This window comes from Dipodomys ordii, unplaced genomic scaffold (genome assembly GCF_000151885.1).
Source record: "Dipodomys ordii isolate 6190 unplaced genomic scaffold, Dord_2.0 Scaffold355, whole genome shotgun sequence".
NCBI lineage: Eukaryota > Metazoa > Chordata > Mammalia > Rodentia > Heteromyidae > Dipodomys > Dipodomys ordii.
The window spans coordinates 105,302-130,626 of NW_012267571.1; the positions used below are offsets into that span (position 1 = coordinate 105,302).

The 25,325-nt window shown below is 41.6% G+C and overlaps 1 protein-coding gene across 1 annotated transcript in view; it reads right to left on the reverse strand.

Moving 5' to 3' along the window:
• LOC106001668 (solute carrier family 22 member 10-like) overlaps nt 1–25,224 on the reverse strand; it is a 125,261-nt gene extending 100,037 nt beyond the window's left edge. Inside the window, exons 1-2 of the mRNA XM_013036693.1 lie at nt 25,117–25,224; nt 19,224–19,378 (exon numbers count right to left, since the gene is read on the reverse strand). Coding sequence (XP_012892147.1) covers nt 19,224–19,378; nt 25,117–25,166 — 205 coding nt within the window. The 5' untranslated portion in view covers nt 25,167–25,224. The remainder of the gene's footprint in view (nt 1–19,223; nt 19,379–25,116) is intronic.
• Nucleotides 25,225–25,325: the final 101 nt, after the last annotated feature.

Below are 25,325 nucleotides of genomic sequence, written 5' to 3' on the forward strand. Positions count from 1 at the left end.
TGGCTTTGAACTGCGATACTCAGATCCTCAGATCTCAGCCTCCTGAATTGCTAGGATTATAGGCATGACCCATCACTACCTGGCAAGTGTGTATTTCTTGTAAAAGCACAGACTATATGACATGTATAAGTTTGACTAAATTGGACCTTTCTACCACTAAACTTACTGGTGTAAGACAGCCTGTGTCAACCTGATGAGATTGATTTGGGAAGAGAAAAGAGGAGGAGGGAGAGTGGAGGGAGGTGAGTCTGATCACTATGCATCAGTGTATAACAAATCGATGTTAATAAAAAAACAAAAACCAAAAGGCAGCCTGTGTGATCTAGAGAGCCTCAGAGGAGTGTTCAAACTCACGAATGCAATGCCACCCTCCAAAATTAAGAAGAGTGAGGGAAGGGGTGTGCGAGAATGCTGAAAGGGATGACATTGATGAAGATTCATAATATCACAAAATACCTTGATAAATGGCAACTCCTTTGTAGAACTACTTAAAAAGAGTAATAACAATAACAATAGCAGACAGTTTTGTGGATAGGGATGAGGTTGCCAATGAATAAGTGACTTGTATACACACAGAATATCCTTGGACACAAATACAGGACTCAGTCCTTCCCTAGTCAGGTGCCCACTGGAGGGTTTACTTACTCATTTTCCACATCCTGGATAGTGTTAGGGAGAGGTCGATTTCTTGTTTCTGGAAGGCAGAGGACTGCAAGGACAGAAAGGATGGGGAAGGCTCCATAGAGAATCCAGGGCAGGTGGGGAGAATACACTGCTAAGGTCATGAAGAGAGGCGCCATCACTGCCCCTACTCTGCCGAAAAGTTCAGTGATTCCTGCAATGGTTGACCTTAGATTGCAAACAAAATAATAAAGACAATATTTAAGAACTTTACTTGTATATTTTCTTTTTCTTTTTTTGGATTCGGTCATGCGGCCTGAATTCTGGGCCTGGGCGCTGTCCCTCATCTCTTCAGCTCAAGGCTAGCGTTCTACCACTTGAGCCACAGTGCCACATCTGGCTTTTTTTCTTTTTGCTTATGTGGTGCTGAGGAATCGAACCCTGGCCCGCATGCATGCAACGCAAGCGCTCTATCACTGAGCCACCTTCCCAGCCTGTATATTTTCTTTTACTTTTTCACATTTTTTTTTTTGATGTGGGGCTTGTACTCTGAGCCTGGGAGTGACATGTCCCTCAGCTCTTCAGCTCAACGCTAGCGCTCTACCACTTGAGCCACAGTGCCACTTCCTCCTTTTCTTTTTTTTAAAGCCTTGATCTTCCTATGTAGACAAGGAGGAGACTGTCCTGACTTGCTCTCATAACTTCTTGGATTTCAGGTATCTGACATCATGCCTTCATCAAGTAAATTTTATTTATTGTCTTCATTTCATTTTGGAAGCAACACAATAAAGTTATTAAACACATAGGCTCTGGCAGCAAGTTGTCAATTGTCACACTTACTGCTAATGATTTATAACCCTTAGTTTCATTATTCTTAAAATAGGGATACCTACAACACTAAATGAATGCTTTAGAAGGAGCACCTCTCAATATAATACAGGATGTATACTCAACTTACAACCCACAATTAAACTTTTTCTTCTAGTCCTAGGGCTTGAACTCAGTGTGTGGGTACTGTCCCTGAGCTTTTTCTCTGAAGGCTAGCCCTCTTCTACTTGAGCCACAGCTCCATTACTGTCTTTCTTTGGTTAATTGGAGATTAGACACTTATGAACTGTTGCCTGAGCTGGTTTCAAACTGTGATCTTCAGATTTCAGCCTCCTAAGCAGCTAGGATTACAGGCATGAGCACTGACAGTGAGCTTTCAATTAATTTTTATTTATTTATTTTTTAACTTTTTGGGTCTGGTTGTGGGGCCTGAACTCTGGGCCTGGGCGCTGTCCCTCAGCTCTTCAGCTCAAGGCTAGCGCTCTACCACTTGAGCCACAACACCACTTCTGGCTTTTTTTTTCTTTTTCCTTATGTGGTCCTGAGGAATCAAACCCAGGGCCTCATGCATGCAAGGCAAGCACTCTACCACTGAGCCATCTTCCCAGCCCCTCAGTTAATTTTTATGTCTAGCAATGTGCCATGTCCTTTAATGAAGTCATACTCTTCCCTTTTTTATTCATGTGTATTGTAAAAAGGACTTTGTATTTTGATAATTCTTATATTATGTGATATATACACAATCTACCTTAATCTCATTTACCCTGTTTTATTCTTTCTTATCTTCCCTCTCTCTCTTTTGAAACAATTTTAACATGTTTCACTATTTTGTTTCCATACATACACAGTATTTCAGCCATAATCTCCCCATCTCCTTCTCATTTTATGCTTCCAATGTTTGCTGGGTAGTTAATGATTATTATTGAATGAATTATTAAGTAGATTGTTCTTTTGCTTTTTATTCTTTGAGATCTTTATATGCTGTATATTAATCCTTTATTTGATTAACATTTTGAAATGCATTTTTTTCCATTCTGTTGTCCTCTGATCACCTGGTAATCATTTCTTTCACAATTCAGAAGTTTTTGTTCTCTATTCTTGATTCTACTTGCTGAGCAATTAGAGTGTTATTCAGAAAGCTATCACCTATGAAAACATCTTTGGTTCTTTGCCTGTGCTTTCCTCATTCAGTTTCACAGTTTCAGGCCATAGTTAATATCTTGATCCATTTTGTAATGAATTGATTTTCGTAGGGAGTGAGAGATAGTAACCTACTTTGAATTGCTTATATTTATTTATATATTGTGTTTCCCCAACTATTTGTTAAAGAGGCTATCCTTTTTGAATGTAAGTTTTTCCCCTTTGTTTAAGATCAGATGGCCAGAAGTTGTGTGTTTTTTTCCTGTGTCTTCTCTTCTCTTCTGTCATTTAGGTGTCTACTGTTTGTGTTGGTATGATGTGTTTTTTGTTACTGTGTCTCAATAGTGTATTTTGATGTTGGGAAGTATGACATCTCTAGCAGTGTCCTGTTAGTTCAGGATTGCTTTGGCTAGTTAAGATCTTGTGTAATCTCATGAACTTTAGGATTGATTTTTTTCTATTTGTATAAAATGATATTGGAATTTTGGAACACTTTATATTGAAACTAGATTCCCTTCAGTAGTTCACTTTATTTACTGTACTGATTCATGAACATGGGTGATCTATTTTCTTTTTATCTTCATTGGCTTCTTTTAAAAAAAAAATTAGCACCACCCAAGCATACGCAGCCAGGGACAGCAGTCAGGCCCTGAGATCAAGTCCCAGGACCAGCACCACAAATCAAAGTGATATGGGTCATCTATGAAAAAATCATGGCTTCTTTGTTAAAATGTGTCGTTTTTCTTGTAGAAGCCTCTCACCCCCTGGGCTGGCTTACTCCAGGGATTTAATTTGTGAGGCTATTGCAAGCGCAACTCTTTTCTTTCTGACCCTCATTGCTATTGGTAAACAGAAAAACAACTGCTTTTTCCTCTTTCCTTGTTTTTGTTGTTGTTGTTGTTTTGTTGGTGGTGGTGGTTTGGGGGCTTGAGCTCAAGGACTCTATTCCTCAAGGCTACCACTTTAAGGCACAGTTCCACTTCTGATCCTTGAATTTACAGGAAATAGCTTTATTTTTTCCTTCTTAGTGCAGTGTTGCCTATCAATTTTTTTTTTTTTTTTGGTCCAGTCGTGGGGCCTGAACTCTGGGCCTGGGCGCTGTCCCTCAGCTCTTCAGCTCAAGGCTAGCGCTCTACCACTTGAGCCACAGCGCCACTTCCGGCTTTTTTCTTTTTGCTTATGTGGTGCTGAGGAATCGAACCCAGGGCCTCAGGCATGCAAGGCAAGCGCTCTACTACTGAGCCACCTTCCCAGCCCCTTGCCTATCATAGCCTTTATTATGTAAAGGTATGGTCCTTCTAAATATCTCCTTTAAATATTTAAATGTTTTATTATTTTTTTGAAAGTTGAGAAGTTTTAAGTTTGTCCCCACAATAAATGTTATTAGTTCAGAAAATCTTCTCTGGAAGCCGAACAGGTTTTGTTTTGTAATTTTTAAGTGTTATGTAGCCCAGAATATCTTAAACTTGAGACAGTACCTCATTACAGTTGGGATGAGCTCCATCGAGTGAATTGAATAGGCTGTGAGGCCAGAGGTATCAGCACCGATTCCCAGAGTTGCCAAAACCATGCGCAGGGTCTGCTGAGTTTCTGTGGAGAGGAAGACACATCAGAAGCAGGTATACTTGACTGGAGAAATCTGTCTACCCCAAACAATTATGAGAAGTTCTATTGGAGGGATTTGCTAGCAAGAAACATGTGATAAACAAACAGGACCTAGCAGAAACCGTGTAACAGATGAGCTAGTGAAAGCAGATGTTTGGGCTTAAGCACTGAATGAAGGAATAGAAAACATTTGCTGCAACTCTCCCTGCCCGTTTGAGTTTTATCAGACATGGCAGAAGCAGGAAAAGTCAGGAAATGCTCTTTTTGTTGTTGTTCAGGATGTGGTAGGAATACATGGATAAAAATCTGAGGCATTGAGCCTGAGACGATGGCTCATTGGTAAAGTGCTTGCCTTACATGCATGAGGCCCTGAGCTTGATTCCTCAGCACCACATAAGCAGGAAAAAGAAAAGCCGGAAGTGGTACTGTGGCTCAAGTGGTAGAGCGCTAGCCTTGAGCTGAAGAGCTGAGGGACAGCACCCAGTACCAGAATTCAGGGTCCACAACCGGACCCCCCAAAAAAAATCCGAGGCATTAATGAGTCATGCCTTCAACAGTTTAGAACTAAGAACAGGAGATTATTTCTTGACATAGGACAGGTATTCCAACAGATGTACTAACAAGAGAACTGGATTCCGTTGGGAGTGAACTTTGTGAAGAAAGCACGATCTAGATAACAAGTCAGGATTTTAAAATCTTAACATTAGGACTCCTATGAGAAAGCTAGTGCTGTGTTGGGAATCACTGACACAGAAAATGGAAAAAGTTTTGAAACCTAGTAAAAGTAGTCAAAGATATGATTAAAAACTAAGGTACTCTCAGAGGAGAGCCGGCTGGCAGCAGGATATAGAAGTATACAGTTCTAGCTTCTTCAAATACATTCCTGCCGTGAGAACATGATGGAGGGGACCAATGTAGTCCCCACTGTAAGGGTTGAGAAGCTCGCTGCACACAAGGAAGACTCCAAGAGACTTCTCTCATGCAAAGAGCAAGGGGATTTATTCATCAAGCATGCAAGGGGCTCACTGAATTCACAGGAACAGAGAGCCCCGAGCTGAAAGCAGGCAGGGTTTATAAAGGCAAAAGACTACAAAGTGACAAAAAGATACATTAACCAGGCGTTAACATTCCAGGGGGGTTAACATCAGCTGGAGGTTATGGAACCAAAAGCTACAAAGTGACAGTAACCAGGTGTTAACATCCCAGGGCTGTTAGCATCAGTGTCCCCTGAGTGAGATGAAGTTGTTTTTGCTAGTTATTTTTGCTCTTTTACTTTCTCACCCACAATCATCAAAGTCATGCAATTAATACAGTAAATTGTGCTGGGTGAGTTTCTTCATCTATTTGCTATTTAGGAATATATTATAAAAAAAGCTGGAATATACCGACTCGGGGTGACAAAAAGAAATGTACTCTTACCTGACTTACACAATCATAACCCCTCTTATATCTCCTTTATAAGAAAAAAAATTTAAGTGGGAAGGTGGCTCAGTGGTAGAGCGCTTGCCTTGCATCCCTGAGGCCCTGGGTTCTATTCCTCAGCACCACATAAGCAAAAAGAAAAAGCCAGAAGTGGCTCTGTGGCTCAAGTGGTAGAGCACAAGCCTTGAGCTGAAAAGCTGAGTGACAGCGCCAAGGCCCAGAGTTTAGGCCCCACGACCGGACGCAAAAAAAAAAAAAAAAGAATAAATTTAAAAACCATACTTAAGTTAGTGTCTTGTCTTTTTCCTATTGTATTCTTTCTCTCTGCCTGAAGGCAAGGTTTTTTTTTTTATTGTTGTTGTTTATTTTTTGTTTTTGTTTTTCTAACTCTTATTCCAGTGGCCTGGTGTTCTGGTACATGCCTGAAATTCTAGCTATTTAGAAGGCTGAGATCTGAGGATGGCAGTTCAAAGCCAGCCTGGGCAGGAAAATCCATTAGACCCTTATCACTGATTAACCACTACAACACTGTAAGTGATGCTATGGCTCAAAGTGGCAGAGTGGTAGTCAAGCCAAAGAGTTTAGAGACAGCAACCAGGCCCTGAGTTCAAGCTCCATGACTGAACCCCTGCCCCCAACCCCCCAAATCAACAACAACAACAAAACCCTTCATTCAAATCAATGAGCCTCTTTTTTTAAACTGTTGCCTTTAGAGTGTAACAAAGGAGAGAATGACCAAGATAGAAAGACTTGATAAATTGGAAAAAATAATTCCAGGAAGAGGATTGTGTGTCTTCCTGGGTTTACAATTGCAAGATCTTTGATAACACAATGCATGCAATTAGTTCTAAAGAAATTGTTAGGTATCAGTGGTACTGATGTTCAGATTTATAGTAGATTTGATAAGGACAGCCTCGGGTCCTTAAGAACTTTGGCTCCTGAAGAACTTTGGCTCAGTAAGAGCCTAAGTTTTGCCAACAACTGCTGTAGGGACAGCTTCTAAGCCTTCACATTAACTTCATGGGATCCTCCGGTTATCCATGGTGATGCCATTCTTTTGGCCCAGATGAGTAAACCACAGAAATTTCTGGAAGATAGGACACATTACTTACTTTTCCCCAACTCATTTCTCACCTGGGGACAAAAAGGTGCTAACCAGAATCGAAAGTCCTGTCAGGAACATGAATAGTATCTGACTTTGTTTTCGGCCCAGATAATTCAATACCAAGAAGGCAACGAATCTGCTGAGGAGTGTGACAAGGCCAAAGAGAATCTGGAACAGAAAGATGTTGCTCCCCAGGTGCTGCAGGTTGAGTATCAGGCCGAAGAAGGGTATGGATAGTGCCATTCTGAATTTAAAAGAATAAAAACACATTTAAAATGATAGAGCAAATTAATTTAAGATACAAAGGAAAAGAAGATCAGTGAAGCCGGGCCCCGGAGGCTCATGCCTGTAATCCTAGCTACTCAGGAGGCTGAGATGTGAGGATCCCGGTTCAAGTCCATGAGACTCTCATCAAAACCGGAAGTGGCGCTGTGGCTCAAGCTGTAGAGTGTTCACCTTGAGCTGAAGAGCTCAGGGACAGTGCCCAGGCCCCGAGTTTCAGTCCCAGGACCGACCAAAAAAAAAAAGAAAAAAGATCAGTGAATTCCTTGCTTTCCCTGGGGAAATAGTACAAGATTCCCTGCAGGCGAACACATATGTATCAGTAGACATTAGATTTAGGTCCAAATCATTGTGACTCATACTTTCCTGCCTATGACGTATTTTGGTAAAAATTCTTCATGAACTTCAAAATACTGTTTCATCATCACTACTGACTAGATGAAGAAATAAGATTAATCTCTATTAAGTGACTTGTTCTGTATCTCAGCACTGGTATGGAACCCTCTTCCATTCAACCTCTGTAATGTTCATTCCAATTATTGTATGCTTTTTGTCTCATAAGATGTGAGATATTTAGCAAATTTTGTCAGAGATGTCTTCAACATACACGTATTCAAAACATATACAGCATTTAAAAATATAATCTTGGGCTGGGAAGGTGGCTCAGTGGTAGGGTACTTGCCTTGCATGCTTGAGGAACTGGGTTCAATTCCTCAGCACCATATGACAAGAAAAAGCCAGAAGTGGCACTGTGGCTCAAGTGGTAGAGCACTAGCCTTGAGCTGAAGAGCTAAGGGACCGTGCCGAGGCCCAGAGTTAGGCTCCATGACCAAAAAACAAAACAAAACAAACCTATTATAATCTTATATCTTTTTTTTGGCCAGTCATGGGCCTTGAACTCTGGGCCTGGGCACTGTCCCTCAGCTCTTCAGCTCAAGGCTATCGCTCTACCACTTGAGCCACAGCGCCTCTTCCAGCTTTTTTCTTTTTGCTTATGTGGTGCTGAGGAATCGAACCCAGGGCCTCAGGTATGCCAGGCAAGCACTCTACCACTGAGCCACCTTCCCAGCCCTAATCTTATATCTTATATATAACGTGTATACTTTATATTATATTATGTATACTATGTATTATGTATGTTACCTATAGCTTATATGTTTAAAATATATCTTGAATATAATAAGTATGTATAATTGAATTTCAAATTAAATACATACAATGGAACCATGTGCATTTTCACCAGCAGTCATAGGGCTTTGTTTTTTGTTTGTTTGCCAGTCCTGGGGCTTGAACAATGGCCAAAGGACTGTCTCTGAGCTTCTGTGCTCAAGGCTATTATTCTACCACTTGAGCCACAGTGCCACTCTGGCTTTTTCTGAGATTATTGGAGATAAGAGGTTTATAGACTTTCTGGTGGGGCTCTCTCAAACAATGACTGTCAGATCTCAGCATCCTGAGTAGGCAGGTTCACAGGCATGAGCCACTGATGCCAGGTCGTGTGCACTTTTCATTTAATTTAATCAATGCAAAATGCATCATACTGGTTAATGTCTCATGCCAGAACTCCGGTGGGCCTTAGGAAAGTGAATCCAAGCCAAAAAATTGTTTCAGTAAATCTTTCCAATGCTTTCTCTTTAATAATAGAAATTCATGGTCTTTTAGATTTTCTCTTGTTTTCTTCCCCTGCTCAAGTATCTCAATGCCACTATAATATAACAAAGAGAACAGAGTGGTTTATTTCTATACAAGGATTGTGACTCTTGCTCTAAAATGATATACTCACTTGCAATTAAAAGAAACACATTTAATAGTACTTAGTGATCAAGAAGCATTGACTGGGATTTTTCCTTGCAAGTTGTGCTAAAATTCATGACAATATTGGCCTAGGCAACTTTTAGTTGCTCAATGTACAGATGGAAAACTAGTGTCACACCAATTAATAGCATCTCTGGACAACAGACTGTTGGAGAGCACTCTCCTTTGTTATTAAAAAATTTTAATTGTTGTTACAAAGATGATGTACAGAGGTGTTAGAATTAAGTCAGGGAAAGAGTTTATTTCTGTCACTGTCCTTTGGAGGGGAATCATAGTTGGGAAGGCACTACAATTTCAATAACCAGCAACAAACCATATCAAAATAGAGAGATGGGAAATGCTGGTGGGGAACCCAGGGACCTGACTGCTCTGCTTTAAGAGGACAAAGAATTCAGGGTGGGTCAATGAACTCTCTGAAGGCACTAAGTTCCAACACATCTGTGGTAAGTGAATTATCCCAGAAGCCATATTTTGCAAGATGGAATTTTGGAGTCTTTATGACACAGCAGGCTGCATGCAGCCAGTTGTTAGAAAGGCCTGTAGTTCCCAAATACATATAACACAGTTAGGAAACAGGCCAGAGAGCAAAGAAGGAACAAAAACAAAGCAAGAAACCAATTCAGCTTCAATTGAGAGTGAGTTGGCATGCTACAATGACCAGGGATGAGCCAGGAGCCAGGACACAGGACAGGATCATGGAGACACATGGCATAGCATCCCTGCCTAAGTAGGGTCCATGCAGGGGGCAAGTTCACAGGACACTTCCCAGGTACTGGACTACAGGTTCAGCAACCTATCAGCCAAGTGCCTGCCAGTATCTCCAGGGATCAAGGTATGCCCCTTACCTGAAGGTTGGCGATATCACCCTCCCCCACAATGAAAGCAAGTTAACATCTGCATTTCTCTGAAGCAGAGCCTCCTAGCTCACCTTGAACTAAGCATCTGCATTTCAAAGGATGGTTTGTGTCACCTCTAGGCCAGCCCCCCCTCCCCATCTCCTGCTTAGGTACCAGGATATGTGCAAGAAATTATTTAGGCTCAGCTACCTTACTTCATATCCAAAGGGAGAATATGGTTTTGAGTGAACAGAAGCATTCAAGATCCAAGGTTCAGCAGATTAGAAGCTTCCTGTGTGTAAGGGGAAAGACAACATACTAAGGAAAGAAAGAGAAGAAGACCATTAGGAACTGTGAAAGAGGAGAGGACAGCTAAACACCTGGAGGTGCAGAAAGCCCATGGAGAGAAAAGAAGAAAACATCCATACTTGAAGGAGGTTATGCTAAAGCCACTACCACAAGGGCTGCCAGGCAAGCTGGGGGACCACAGAGTAGACATCCTGGACACAGGAACAAACATGAAACCCAGTGTGGATGTGGGATTTGGTGTGATAGTGACTCTTGTTGGGCAGTCTAGAACTGGAGCACAAAGGAATTCTGTCACTCTCCATAGCTCAGAGTGTACATATATTGGGTGAGTGTCAGTGACTCATGCCTGTAATCCTAGCTCCTTAAGTGGCTGAGATCTGAGCTGGGAAGGTGGCTCAGTAGTAGAGTGCTTGCCCCCTATGCATGAAGCCCTGGTTTCAATTCTTCAACATCACATAAGCAGAAAAAGTTGGAAGTGGCTCTGTGGCTCAAGAGGTAGATTGCTAGCCCTGAGCTGAAGAGCTGAAGTACAGTGCCAAGGCCCAGAGTTAGGCACCAATGACCGACGAAAAGAAAAAGAGAGAAAGGGGGCGGGTGGCTGAGATCTGATGTTTAAGTTTCAAAGCTAGCCTGTGCAGAAAGTCTGTGAGACTCAGGCAGAGTGGAGGTATGCCTCAACTGGAAAAGTGCTAGCCTTGAACAAACAAGGTAAGGGACAATGGCAAGGTCCCAAGTTCCAGCCCCAGGATCAGCAAACACACACCAACATACACATAGGGCTTTTTTTTTTATTAACTTGGAATTTGTTGGGGGAAGCCCAAACTAATCCTTTTTTAATATACCAGGAGTTCCCCCCAACCCCTGAAAATCAAAATACTGGTTTCTCAGAAGCCCTCAGGGTCAGGAAATATGATGTTTGTTGAGACCCCAGGAAATGTGGAAAGCCCTGCTGATTGTTGTGGTTGAAAGACCCCAGACTCCTGGGATACTTTCGTCTACGGGAGGGCGCCCCAGAAGCCAAGACTCCAAACCAGTAGATGCAACAAGCAAGAGGAGTTTATTCAGCTTTTGCGCAAATGGTCTCTCTGCCCCAGCAAGGGAGAGAGAGCCGCAAGCAGGGGTTACAGTATTCTTAAAGGCAAAAACCATAAGATGAGCATATAACACCAGGTGTCCCCGGGATTGGCCCATTTAAAAGTCACTATGTACTCCAGCAATCATTTTTACTCAGCGGGGAAGTTTATAACACTCTTTGTAAAAATGATTGTTGCGGGTGATTTAAAGGAGGTAGTCACTCTGGGAGGTAAGAGTTAGGGGAGTTCACATAGTAACAGGCTTGTGATTGATTAACATTTGGCCTAGTTTGCTGGACTTGCCAGGTGGTCCTTATCTTGGGTCCCATTTTTGGGTCCCATTTGGCCACTTGGGGAATTTGTTTGTTCTTTATCTATGACCATAGACCTTGTCCCGGAGACATTTTACTCAATTCCTTATTTCCAGAAGGGAGGGGGGTTAGTGCTAGGGTGAGCAAGTTTACAAAAGCAAAATCACCAGTTAGCAATTGTAAAATGTAATTCAAATTTTTAATCTTTCAGTGGTGAGGTTGTGAGATCTGCAGCTCTGTTTGGTTATCAGTAGCCCAGATAAGATCAGCCCTGTTTGGTTAACAATAGTAGAACAGCCCAGCCATCCAGCCCTATCCTGCCCCCCAGGAGAAAGAATACCTGCTTGCTTTGTGTGAGCCCCCCCTCCCCCAAATTCACTGCCCTAATCAAACCAGAATGATAGATTAGTTAGAACAGATAGTATGAGATGGACTCTAATCCACTGGCCACTGACATAAATATGCAATCTTTATGTGGGTGTTGTAAACCCTTTGGCCACCTGCCTGTGGCCAGGCTTGACCACATGGATTTTGCCTTTAAAAACCCTAGCTTGTGGGCCATTCAGGGTCACAGTTTTCATGTGTGCTGCATCCCTGGCTGGTCAGCTTTCCTCTTCCCCAGTAAAGTCATCTTTTTATTTGAGGCTATCTCTGAGTAGTGGACTCTTTTCCCCATAACAGAATTCAAGGGCTAACAAAAACTTCTTTTTTTTTTTAAGAAGCAAAATAATCTCAGAGAGCAATAAATATGGTTATTATTTTTCTTAATGAGATAAAGGTAGAAGAGAAATGATTCAAGGAATGAAAATGTGCTCATTTGGTTGGCTAACATATGGGCCTATGGATTTATAAAATGGATCTGGATGAATACAGAATTTGTGCCTTTTTCTTTTTTTTTTTTTTTTGGTCCGGTCGTGGGGCCTGAACTCTGGGCCTGGGCGCTGTCCTTCAGCTCTTCAGCTCAAGGCTAGCGCTCTACCACTTGAGCCACAGCACCACTTCTGGCTTTTTTCTTTTTGCTTATGTGGTGCTGAGGAATCGAACCCAGGGCCTCATGCATGCAAGGCAAGCGCTCTACCACTGAGCCACCTTCCCAGCCCCCCTTTTTCTTTTTTGTAAGTAATGGTGTTTTATCTCAGGCATGAGAACATGGATTCTGTTACTTGAGCTACAACCCCAGCTCCTTTTCCTTTTGTTATTTTTCAATGAGAGTCTTGCTTTTTGCCAGAACCAGCCAGGACCCAAACCTGCTTATTTATGCCCCTGCATAGCTGTGATGACACCACCCCTTTCTTCTGATTGGTTGAGATGAGGTCTTGTGAACTTTTTGGCTGAGCTGGCCTTGAACTGTGATCCTCCCAACATCAGCACTTAGAACACTTAGAATCATGTTGTGAGCCTCTGAGCCTGGCTGCAATTTTTTTTATGTAAGTTCTATTTCAATAAAAACTAAAAAGATAAAATGTTCAAGTATGTTTCACAGTAGACTACTCCATATGCTAATATGCAGTGCTGAACTTTGTTCTGGAATGTGATTTCCATATTTTCTGTAGTTCAGTCTCACTGAGAGATCTCATAATGTAACTTTAAAAGGTGGTAATTAAACATAAACCCTTTAACATCATTTTTCTTATCTTATGTATTGATCTGTTGTCTATTATGCTGCCACTGTTTTGTTTTGTTTTGTTTTTTGTTTTTGAGAGTCCTGGGGCTTGAACTCAGGACCTTCATGTAGTCCGTGAGCGTCTTGGTACTCAAGGCTAGCACTCTACTACTGGAGCCACAACTCCACTTTCTGGTATTTTCTTAGTCATTTAATGGAGATAAGCGTCTCATGGACTTTCCTACCCTGGGCTGGCTTTGAACTGTGATCCTCAGATCTCAGCCTTTTGAGTAGCTAGGATTACAGGCTTGAGCCACCAGTGAAAGACCTGACCAATAATTTACCTGAGACCTCATTTTATTCTGGAATTTAGCCTCTGACCTACTGCAGTCCTAAAGCCAGAAAATCCCACAGAAACAGTTCTTGGAAAACTGCAGATGATGCTTAATAAGATAGGCCAAATTGCCTGAGATTCCCGATAGCACCCCACCTAGGAGTAGTGACCAATATCTAACCAGAAAGTCCTGCAGTTCTGCATGTACTCCCTTGCACCACCCTTGTGACTTTAACCATTAATTTTTTTTTTTTTTTGGCCCAGTTGTGGGGCCTGAACTCTGGGCCTGGGCGCTGTCCCTCAGCTCTTCAGTTCAAGGCTAGCACTCTACCACTTGAGCCACAGCGCCACCTCCGGCTTTGTTCTTTTTCCTTATGTGGTGCTGAGGAATTGAACCCAGGGCCTCATACATGCAAGGCAAGTGCTATACCACTGAGCCGCCTTCCCAGCCCATTAAAAGCAATAATTTTAAAGCGCATCAACCTCTTGATCCGACCAATAACTCTTTCTAAATTCCTTCCCAACAATGGACCCACGAACCATGTATTAGAGATGTTTTATGATTTTCCCGCGGTGTGTGTTGAGTTGTCAAGGAATGATATGATGAGTACAAAGCCCCAGCCTTCCCTAAAGAGTGTATAAAACGACTGCAAACCCCAGGCTCGGGCCTCTCAGCGTCACCAGTTGTTTGTTGTGTGCGCAGAGGACCCAGCTAGCTAGCAATAAATACCTCGTGGTGATTACATCGATCTTGGTCTCTGGTGGTCTTTTTGGGCATCCCGAACTCAAGCATTATACCAGTCCCTGGCCTGCTGTTGCTATTGTTTTTGAAAGAATAAATGTAGTTCCTCTCTAAAAAGATATTGGAGGTAAAACATATTGATAAGTTTATTTAAAGGAACATACCTGATAAAACTCAGGCAGCAGCTTCTCATACACAGCCTGGGTGCATGGAGCAACTGAAAAATGGATATTTTTGCCTTGGCGTCCTCAAACTCCTCCTGTAGGTTGGATTTCACAAACTTGGACAACAAAAGTCAAAAGCATTCATGAGATGTCAATAATGTGCCAATTATTTTGCTAAATACTAAAAGATGAAACACATATGGTGTGTTGAATCCTCAAGGAAAACTACAGAGTAGGGACTTGGGCATTAAATCCATCTAAGGTGGGAAGAACCACGAAAGATACAGGAAGAGGGGAATTACATAAGATTAAAGCCTGTTTAAATACTGAGGCAAGGACAAGTAAAGAACCTTGACACTTAGGAGTGTGTGTGTGTATGCGTGGGTGCGTGCGTGCTTGCGCGCGTGTGTGTGTGTGTGTGTGTGTTGGTCCTATGGCTTGAAGTCAGGGCCTGGGTGCTGTCCCTGAGCTGCTTTTCCTCAAGGCTAGACTCTAACACTTGACCATAGCAACTCTTTTGCCTTTTTTTTTAAATTTTTTTTTGGGGGGGTCCGGTTGTGGGATCTGAACTCTGGGCCTGGGTGCTGTCCCTCAGGTCTTCAGCTCAAGGCTAGTGCTCTACCACTTGAGCCACAGCACCACTTCCAGTTTTTTTTTCTTTTTGCTTATGTGGTGCTGAGGAATCTAACCCAGGGCTTCATGCGTGCAAGGCAAAGGCTCTACCACTGAGCTACCTTCCCAGCCCTCTTTTGCCTTCTGTGTTGTTTTTTGGAGATAAGAGCCTCAGGCTGGCTTTGAGTCTTGATCACCTGTTCTCAGCTTCCTGAGTAGCTAGGATTACAGGGGTGAGACAGATGTGCCTGGCTTGCGTTTATTATTTTTATAACAGTTTATTCATTTTCTATATTAGGACTGTGGAGAGTTAATACTGGATATGACAGACTGTTGTATCAGTGAGTTAGTATTTTAGATTATCCAAGTAAAGACACAAATACAAAATGAGGAAGTGTCGCTGAAATGTTTCTTGGGACACTATTTAGGAATACTGTTTATTTGAAATGTTATCTATCATTAATGACAGATGTGAAGAATTCAGAGCTCTGATTGAAAGGCAAGAATTTGTTGCTGAGGACCAGTCTGCTAGAATTTTCTATGCCTTCAAAACTATAATAGGAATTTCTAACCTTTGCCTAGCTGGATTCAGGTAGGCTCTGGATTCCTTTGTATGTTACCTCTCCCTTTTGAACAAAAACAATAAGTATTTCCACAGTGCTCATATAATCATTACATATTGGATGAGTTTGGGACAGGTGGACTTTTTTTTTTTTACTCTGTAGCTTCACAGATTTATATACAAAGATTCTATAATAAGAGAACAATGCTTAAGTAGTCCCATCCACATTTACACCTCGTTAAAATGTTAAGATTCTGTGGGCTAGAGGTGGAGATCATTTTCGTAGCATGTAAGAGGCCCTTAATTCAGTACCCAGCACTAGGAAAAATAGACTCTGAACTTTGAGGAAACTTTTGGAGACACTGCTATTTCATATAGCAGAGGGATGACATTACTTTGATTGGGAACATACAACCTTTGTGTCTTCCTTGGTTAGCATTTTCTTATGTGGCATTTGCTATCTTTCAGAGGCAGCCTGTGGGCACGTTTGTCCCCAGTGCCACTGCCACCCAGTTTGGTGATGTGTCAAAGGCCTCCTCCAGCTCTTATCACCTTAGTCCTTTCTAGACCATTAATGCTGGCTGAACACTTTTTGGTTTTCTCACCAATGCCTGGCACATAGACTGGATTAGCACCGATTTTGTATTAGACTGTCCCTCAATTTTTCAGCCCTAGTTTAAAATGTTTCTTGCAGACAGATGCTATGAAGTTAATTCCGTTAGTAATATCCAACATTGTGCTGACACACTTTATGTATTCAAAGGTATTTTTTAATTCTTTGTTTACTTAAGCTGCTCCTGGGACTTGAACTCAGGGACTAGGCATTGCCCTTGAGCTTTTGTGTTCATGGCTGCCACTCTGCCACTTGAGTCATAACACCACTTCCAGCTTGTTGGTGGTTAATTGGAGATATGGGGCTCCCAAACGTTCCTTCCTGGGCTAGTTTGAGGCTGGATCCTCAGAGCTCAGCCTCCTGAGTAGGTAGGATTATAGGCATGAGTCACTAGGGCCCAGCCTCAAAAGATTTTAAAATGAGTGAGTAAAATGTATCTATGAGTGAGCCAGCCATATTAGGACCTAGGTTCTAGAAATATGGAGAAAAACAAATAAGAGAAACATCAACAAACCCCACAACAAGAAAAGAAATGCAAAAGAAAAAAAAGATTTTCAAAGAGCTTTTCTACATAGGCAACATCTTAGTACTCTCTGATAATGACAGTGTAAATGTCAGAGAAAGAAGGACTTTTATATAATTACTGCCAAAGCACTTGGATTAGAGCAAGAGTTCCTATCTGTTGCCTACTAAGCATTTAATCTTTGAAAGAAATGCAGGGAAGTTAAAATGATATTTAATGCTTTCCCTAAAGTGAACCATGATTTATTGAACTAGTGAGAAAGGGTTACTGCTTCCTTGCCCATATGTGTGTCGTGTGTGGGAAATTGCTCTTTTATTCAAACAATGATTTGATTTCTGACAAAAGATAGACACATTTTTTTATTTGGTTCCTCTTTCTCTACACAATAATAAGACTGTGAGGGAACTAAGACGGTGATGTGCAAGTGTCACTTAGAAGCAGCGTGCTCAGGAGGCTGAGAACAGAAGATCCCAGTTCAATGCCAGCCTTGGCAGGAAAGTTCCCAAGACTTATATCTCTAGTCAGTCAACAGAAAACTGGATCATGAGTCAAAGTGACAGAGTGGTATCCTTGATGGAAAAAGCTCAGGGTCAGTATCCAGGCCGTGACTTCAAGCCCCATGACCGAAAAAACAAAAAACAAAAACAAAAAAACTTCTCACTTAGAAAATTCTAATTTGGGATATGCCTAAAGGACCCAGAATAGTAGGATTGTGAGTTCAAATCATCCATTCCCAGTAATCAGCCCCCTTCTCAGATCACCTCAATGCTCAGGGTCTCCTCAGCATTTTTCTTTCCATTTATACGTGCAACTCTTCTAAGTTCCTCTAAGCCCTTTTCTAGCTGATTGCTGAAAACCAGCCACCGAGCAGACTCTACCAGCATCCTGAAAAAGAAGACAACACAGCTACAGTAAACATCTAACTGCTTATTTTACACATAACTTTAATCTGAAATATCTTTTCCTCTCCATTTCATATAGACTTTGTACACCATAGTAGAGTCATTTCTGATTAAATCTGCCTTCTCTGGTGGACTTACAGGAAGGGTATCTAAGTGTTTGTTTGTTGAAATTATAGACAACAAGGAGGAATGAACAAATACTCTGAGTATCCATTCACATTCCAATGGTTAATATCCCTATATGATCTACGTGGCATATAATTAATCTCTGTAGTGGGTTTTTTTCAGTGATTTTATACACAGTAAAATTCTACACACTGGGAATTGGTGCTCAGACTTCTAATTATATCTACTCAGGAGGCTGAGATCTAAGGATCACACTTTGAAGCCAGTCTGGGCAACAAAGTCCATGAAAATTTTATTCCATGGACTGATCAAAAACCAGAAGGAAAGTTGTTGGCTGAAGTCATAGAGTTTGCTCATTTTATCACTTTTGTTCAAAACTAAAAATGTACAAAGCATTAAGGATTGAAGAAGTCAACGAAAGATGGGAAGACCTCTCTTGTTTATATACTACTGAAACTTTCTACTGATTCAATACAGCCCCCATCAGAATTCTAGTGACATGCCTTGTGTAAATAGAAAAGGCAATGTTAAAACTGATAGATAAGTGCAACAGACTCTGCCGAGTCAAAGCATTCCTGGACAAAAAAAGCAATGCTGGAGGTATCACAATATTTGGCTTCAAATTGTGCTACAAAGCCAGAGTAATGAATCATCATGGTACTGGAAGAAAAAAAAAAGATACGTATTCCAATGGAATAGAATATAAGCCCTAGAAATAATCCACAGACTGGCATATTATTACTCAAAAAGAAAAACAAAATTATGTTCTTTATAGCAAAGTGGAAGGAACTGGAGATCATCGAGTTAAGTGAAAAAAGCCAGACTCTAAAAGACACATATCATATACTCTTGTCGGCAAATCTGGACTTAAATATATTTTATATGATATGGCACCTGTATGTTATGACTGTAAAAGGCACCCATTTGCTGGGGAGCCATAGGAACACAGGGAGATTGAAGTCAGTAGTTGATGAGGGTGGAGTGCAAATATAATTTCATTCTGTAAAAAACAGCACAGTTAAGCTTGTTAAACTAATTAAAATTATTTTTTAAAAAAGAGGGGAAGATGGCATAAGAAAAGCGAATAGAAGGTGTGAGTATGTTCAAAGTACATTATTTACATGCGTGAAAATAGCTCCCTGAGACCCCTCTTATTCCAAGCAACATATGCTTAAAAGGAAAGAAAAAAAGATTCCATAATAATTCTGTGGTTAAGATAGAAAAGTGCTCACTCCACAGCTGCAGCCTCCTGGCAGAGTACATTCTGTTCTCCTTTGTATCTCAGTAGCACAGTGGTGACTGTGGGTGAGGTGACAGGATCATTCAGAGATTACACAGATCTCAAGTGTCAGGTCCTCCCTCTAAGCCTCTATGTCCCCTTTCATTGGAGTTAAAGGCCACACATATTGTCCATACCTTGATAACACGCAGCAGACCAACAGAGGTATGGATAATATCAGCTGCAGTGTGATCCAGCTGCGAAAGAAAAAAGCCAGTCCTCCCAGCAGCATCTGCCCAGTACTGAAGGAAACCAACATTGCTAACAAAGCTTGGGATTGAGGTCTTGTCCACTCTACAACTGGAAGAAAACACACTTGTAATTATAGTTGTATGGTTATAATTATTTTTTCCAAATCATGTTTTCAAGACATTTCTAGTCAAGAAGGAAATTAAAGGATCAAATGGCTTACTTACTGAGATAAGAAGAGTTTGCTAAAATAGGCACGACAGATAACCCAGCTAAGAATCGCAGGGAACAGTAAACAAGGAAGGTGGGAGCAAAGGCTGCACAGGTGTCACCGATGGCCATTTGGAATAAACACCACCTGAAGATGGTTTTCCGCCCAAACCTAAGAAATATTGGACTATGTGAGATTATTCAAGACCAAAAACAATAACACTAAAAACAGAAAAAGATATCACATCATGAAATTTAAGGTAGATACTGAATCCTTCTATAAAGATTAGGTATCATCCATTTGAAATATGCTATTCTTTAAATAAATATTAAATATTAATCAATGCTAAATATTATTTCTACATTATACTTGAAATTTGTTGGAATTTCTATATTAGCCAACAGCTGAAATGGAAGAAGCTGAGCAATTTGCCAATGAATGTGATGTCCACACTTTCTCAGTGAGGACACGCAAAGTCACCATAAGAACTCTGGTGCCATGTCAAGCCATATAAAAAAGAAGATAACATATGAGACTTTGTCAGAAGTGTTCATTAGTAGACCCATATTTGGGTTGACAGGTTTGTGTGTTATGCTTAGAGTCCTGAGGAGTGAAATCAAGAAAGTTCTGCTATCTTTATTAGTGTCTGTGCACTGTCAAGGTGGAAGTCCAACTTGTTTGACAGACAGAATGGGAAGACAATCCATCAATGTTTCAGATAGATAGCTAACAACCTCTCTCAGCTGTGTCTGGCTTCTTGTGCCTTGGAAAGTCTGTTTCATCATGAACAGTAGACAACTCAGAAACCTCCTCTCCCTTCAGGAGTGGATAGAAAGTTCACAGAAGAGAGAATAAGGCTCAAAGAAGATTTAAACCATCTAAATAGACCCATATCAAGCAATGAAACAATAAGAGATCTCCCATACAAGAAAAGCCCATGACCAGATGGATTCACAGTTGAATTCTATAAGGCCTTCAAAGCAGAACTGACACCAGTATTCCTCAAACTTTTCTATGAAATTGAAAGCAAATGTTCACTCCTAAACTCATTCTACAAAGCCAGCATAACCCTCAATCCCAAAACCAAACAAGGACTTATCAGAAAAAGAGAGAGAGAGAGAGAGAACTAGAAATCTATTTTCGATGAACATCGATGCAGAACTTCTCAACAAAATTCTTGCCAATCACTTCAACAACTCATCAAAAAACATACATAATGAGCAAACAGTATTTACTCCAGGGATGCAAAGCTGGTTCAATATTTCCAAGACAATTGTTGTAATCATCATATCAATAGAAGTAAGGTCAAGAACCACATGATCATTTCAATAGATGCAGGAACCTCAAAAAAAAAAAACCCAAACTTCCAAGAATCAACAATGAATTAATAAATGGGCAAAAGAACTGAAGAGAGACTTCCCAAAAGGAGTACAAAATAGCCAGGTGCTGGTGGCTGTAGTCCTACCTATTCAGGAGGCTGATATATGAGGATCATGGGCAGAAAAGATCGGTAGACTGTGAGATCCAATTAACCATCCATTCCCCCACCCCCCAAAAAAAACCCAGGAAGTAGATTTGTGGCTCAAAGTGGTAGAGTGCTACCGATGAGCAGAAGAACTCAGAGACAGCACTAAGGCCCTAGGTTCAAAGTCCATGGTTGACACCTCTCCCCCACAAAAAAGAAAAGAACTACAAATGGCCAATCAATACATAAAGAAACACTGCCTATCTCTGGTGACAAAGAAATGGTCATTGAAACAACACTGGAATTCACCTCACTCTAGGCAGAATAGTCATCATCAAAAACGTAAGCAAGTAATGGAGGCAAGGATTTTGGGGGAAATCACACATTTTTTATACACTACATTTGGACCATAAACAAATGTGAGCACTGGAAAAGAACAGTATAGATGTTCTTTAACAAACTGCAAAAAAAACTACCATGCAATCTAGTGCTACCACTCTTGGACATTTATTCAGAATGATGTATATGAGATTATTATGAAGGCCCCTATATGCTCATATTCATGGAAGCAGTACTCACAAGGGTCAGGCTATCAATACTACTCACAGGCCATGAATGGATCAAGAAAATGTATGTATCATGAATGTTATTAAGCTAAGAAAAAGAATGAAATTACATCATTTCAGAGAAATTGATGGAACTGGAGATCATCATATGAAATGAAGTAAGCCAGGTTTAAGAGTACAAAGTTCACATGTTTTCTCCCATATGTACATGCAAGACCTAAAATAAGCATATATAAACACATATAAGATACACATGTTACATATAATAATTATATTTATCTAAATTATATAATTATAATTATATAATTTAGTTAAATATAGAATTTCATTGGCTGCTTCAGCCAATAAAAAACCTTCCTTATTCAAAGCATATAAATACCCTTGTGTGAAAAATAAAAATTAGCAACTTGATCAGAACCCCTGTCTTGCTGTCATTCTTCGTGTCTCTTGTCTCTTCATTCCTTCTCGCTTAGGTTCATTGCCCTCATTGAAGTCCTGCGGGTCGGGACAACTAGCGCCCAACGTGGGGCACGAGCCTCTGACTAAGGAAGGAACGCAGTCCTCCGGGAAAACTTGGCCAAGTACAGTCCGAGATCGCCTCGACAGACCCCCACCCACTATGGGAGAAGCAATTCGTCACATGATCTATTTCTGTCAGACCTCAAGGAGGCATTGAAAACACAGGGAATGCGGGTTAAGAAAAAGGATTTAGAATTATTTTTCTCATTCATAGAGGACGTGTGTCCTTGGTTCCCCTTTGAAGGAATCATAGATGCAAAAAGATGGCAAAGAGTAGGAGATTGTTTAGCAGATTATTATGAAATCTTTCGTTTGGAAAAGGTTCCAGCTACCGCCTTTTCCTATTGGAATTTGATTAATGAAGTTTTAAAATGTCCTCTATTTGATAGTGTAATTTTAAAACTTGTAAAAATGGGAGAGGAGGTTCTCCAACATGCCTCTCGGCCCCCCGCGGCTTGCCCATCCGTTGTATTAGATATGCCCGCTGGTCAATTTACTGAAAATCCCTTCATTTTGTGGCCCGGCCCTTCAAGGGCCCACTGACCCTCCAGATCCAGATGTTTTTTCTCTCCCCCTTTACCTAACCTGGCCCCTTTACAAGAGTGTCCCAACCTGCAGGACTTCAAACGAGGGCGGTGAACCTAAGCGAGAAGGAATGAAGGGACAAGAGACACGAAGAAGGACAGCAAGACAAGGATTCTGATCAAGCTGCCAATTTTTATTTTTCACACAGGGGTATTTATATGCTTGGAATAAGGAAGCTTTTTCATTGGCCGAAGCAGCTGCAGGGTGCTTGCTTAGGGCAAGGTGAAAAGGTGGTCCTTAGTAGCTGCAGGGTGTTTACTTGGGGCAAGGTGAAAAGGTGGGATTCTGTAAACTCAGCCTCAAGATGTTGCAGTGAGATAGTTGGCTCCCAACACACGAGGCCCTTCAACATAGGCAAGAACACCTCCAACTTTTAAAAGAACTGCGGTCCGTGATTATGAACGCCGCATACTGGCCTTGGTCGATATGCCAAAACCACCTGATAAAATTAAGGTTAGATCACACCATCAATCAGTTCTCACCTTTCCAGTAACTCGGAGCCCGACAGATAGGGCCTCAGAGGGTGAAGAGGACGAATCAGAAGAGGAGGAAAAGGAAGATGAGGAACAGGATACTGGGGATGAAGAGGAACAACCCACCCAGAGAAAAGGCCAACAAGAGTATAAGAGGCTTAGCCTCCGGTTTGTTGAAAAGCTTAAAAATGCATGTGCCCAATATGGCCCGACTGCCCCTTATACGTTAGCCTTGTTAGAAAACCAAAGTGCGCGCTGGCTCACCCCTAATGATTGGAAGTTCCTGGCCCATGCCACCCTTAGTGGGGGTGATTTTGTTTTATGGAATGTGGACTTTAAGGAACAATGTAGAGAGACCGCGCAAAAAAATTTGGCTAAAACATCTTCAAAAACCTGGACCTATACTAAACTTTTGGGTAATGCGCCCTTTGATACCAATGCTAAAAAGGCGCGCTTTCCTACCAGACTTTTGGCACAAATTCAAAACGCTGGCCTTCATGCTTAGAAGCGCCTCCCTCAAAAGGGAGCTACTACTTCCCTGGCAAAAGTTAGACAGTGGTCAGATGAACCCTACAGTGACTTAGTCTCGTGGCTTAACTTGGCTGCAGAAAGTAAACAACCTGGTCACTTCGCACTTGAATGTCCCTTAGGCAAACAAAGCCAAGGGGCAATACCCTCCCAAGCTACATGTAGACCACTCCCTGCCACTCTTTGACTTTTAGATCAAGAACAAGCAGCCCCAAGGTGGCTGCCAGAATGCTTGATAAAACAGGTGAATGGCTTATCACAACCCAGGGGAAACCTTCCCCCACCCCCCCAGGATGTTGCCTTTTCTCTTACTCTTACAGATGCAGCCAGAACTCCAGATGTGGACCTCCCTGTTTGAATTGATTAAATAACAGATTAATCTCTTGGCTTCTAAGCCCATACAGGTTCATCACCATCGCCTTGATATGGCAGACCAAGGCATTGAGATCTAGGATTTACCCTAGGCTTTTAATTAGTGTTTCGCCATGAGCTTGTTCCAGTGGGAACCCCCCCCCCACTTCCTTTTTCTTATTCAGAAAACCCTTCTCCTTATTCATAACTCCTGACCACTCAACAGGCAAGACCTATTGCGCCCTTGCCATAAGGGATAGGTTTGTCCCTCCTCCTATAGGCCCCTCCGCTTGGGGGAGGATGCACCTATGGGAGGAAGAAAAAATGCTCAAGTCAAGGGTTCAGGTAAGACTGCAGGTGGATGGATCCGGGAGATCCCCAAACCCAAGACCCCTGAGTGGCAAGCTCTGGTGCATGACGGTTGGCATGCATACCCACAATCCGTCTCCTCAAAAAACATGCCAGGGCCTGTAAAATTCCCCTCCCCGAGTGAGGACGCTCGCTCAGGAGCGGAGAAAAACCCTGGGCCCTTAGAGGAACAGAGCCTCTGTCACCCCCTTAAAAAGAGCAGCCAACAATTGATGGTCAATTTTCTAAATAAGAAAGGGGGAGAGGTTGGGAGCCAACTATCTCACTGGAACATCTTGAGGCTGTTTCACCTTCTCACCCTGCCCTAAGTAACGACCACCTTTTCACCTTGCCCTAAGCAAGCACCCTGCAGCTGCTTCAGCCAATGAAAAAGCTTCCTTATTCCAAGCATATAAATACCCTTGTGTGAAAAATAAAAATCGGCAGCTTGATCAGAATCCTTGTCTTGCTGTCATTCTTCGTGTCTCTTGTCCCTTCATTCCTTCTCGCTTAGGTTCACTGCCCTCTTGATGTCCTGTGGGTTGGGACATCACACCAGCTTTTTACAGGTTCATTGGAGGTAAGTGTCTATGGACTTTCCTTCTCAGGCTGGGGTACAACTTTGATCCTCAAATCTCAGTCTCCTGAGTAGCTAGGAGTATGAGTCACCATACCTGGCTTTCAGTGTCTTTCTTTTGGGTTTTATAGCTTTCATTCTAGAGGTCTTTAACTTCTTTGGTCAAGTTTAATCCTAAGTATTTTAGTTTGAGAAAGCCATTGAGAATGAAATTGTTCTCTTGACTTTTTTGTAGATGGTTTGTTGTTGTTATATAGAAAAGATATTCACTTTTTATTTTGTTGATTGTGAATACATCAGTTCATCAGATCCCACTATTCTCTAAGTTTGTACAATACAAATTAAAATTTCTCTAAATGTCTTCTAAAAGATACTTTTCTGCTGAGTGCTGGACTACTATGTAAAGCACAAAGTTAGAGCTCAGCTGAGATTTCTTAACTACAGAAAAGACTATACCATCTGATCAACATCCACAGAGAAAGTGAAATGACACCTACCTGTCTGAAAGATGGCCAAATATCAGACCTCCCAGCAGTGACCCAATCATAAATACTACTTGAACTATAGATTTGGATGACTGGTACTCACATACTAGGTCCCACTGGAAGAGAAAGGAAGAGAGAGCGGTGTCAGGAGAGTTGAAGCCTTCAGTGGAAACAGACTGTAAGCGCCTTCCCGTGAGGGAAAATGTGCTGTGGTATGTGGA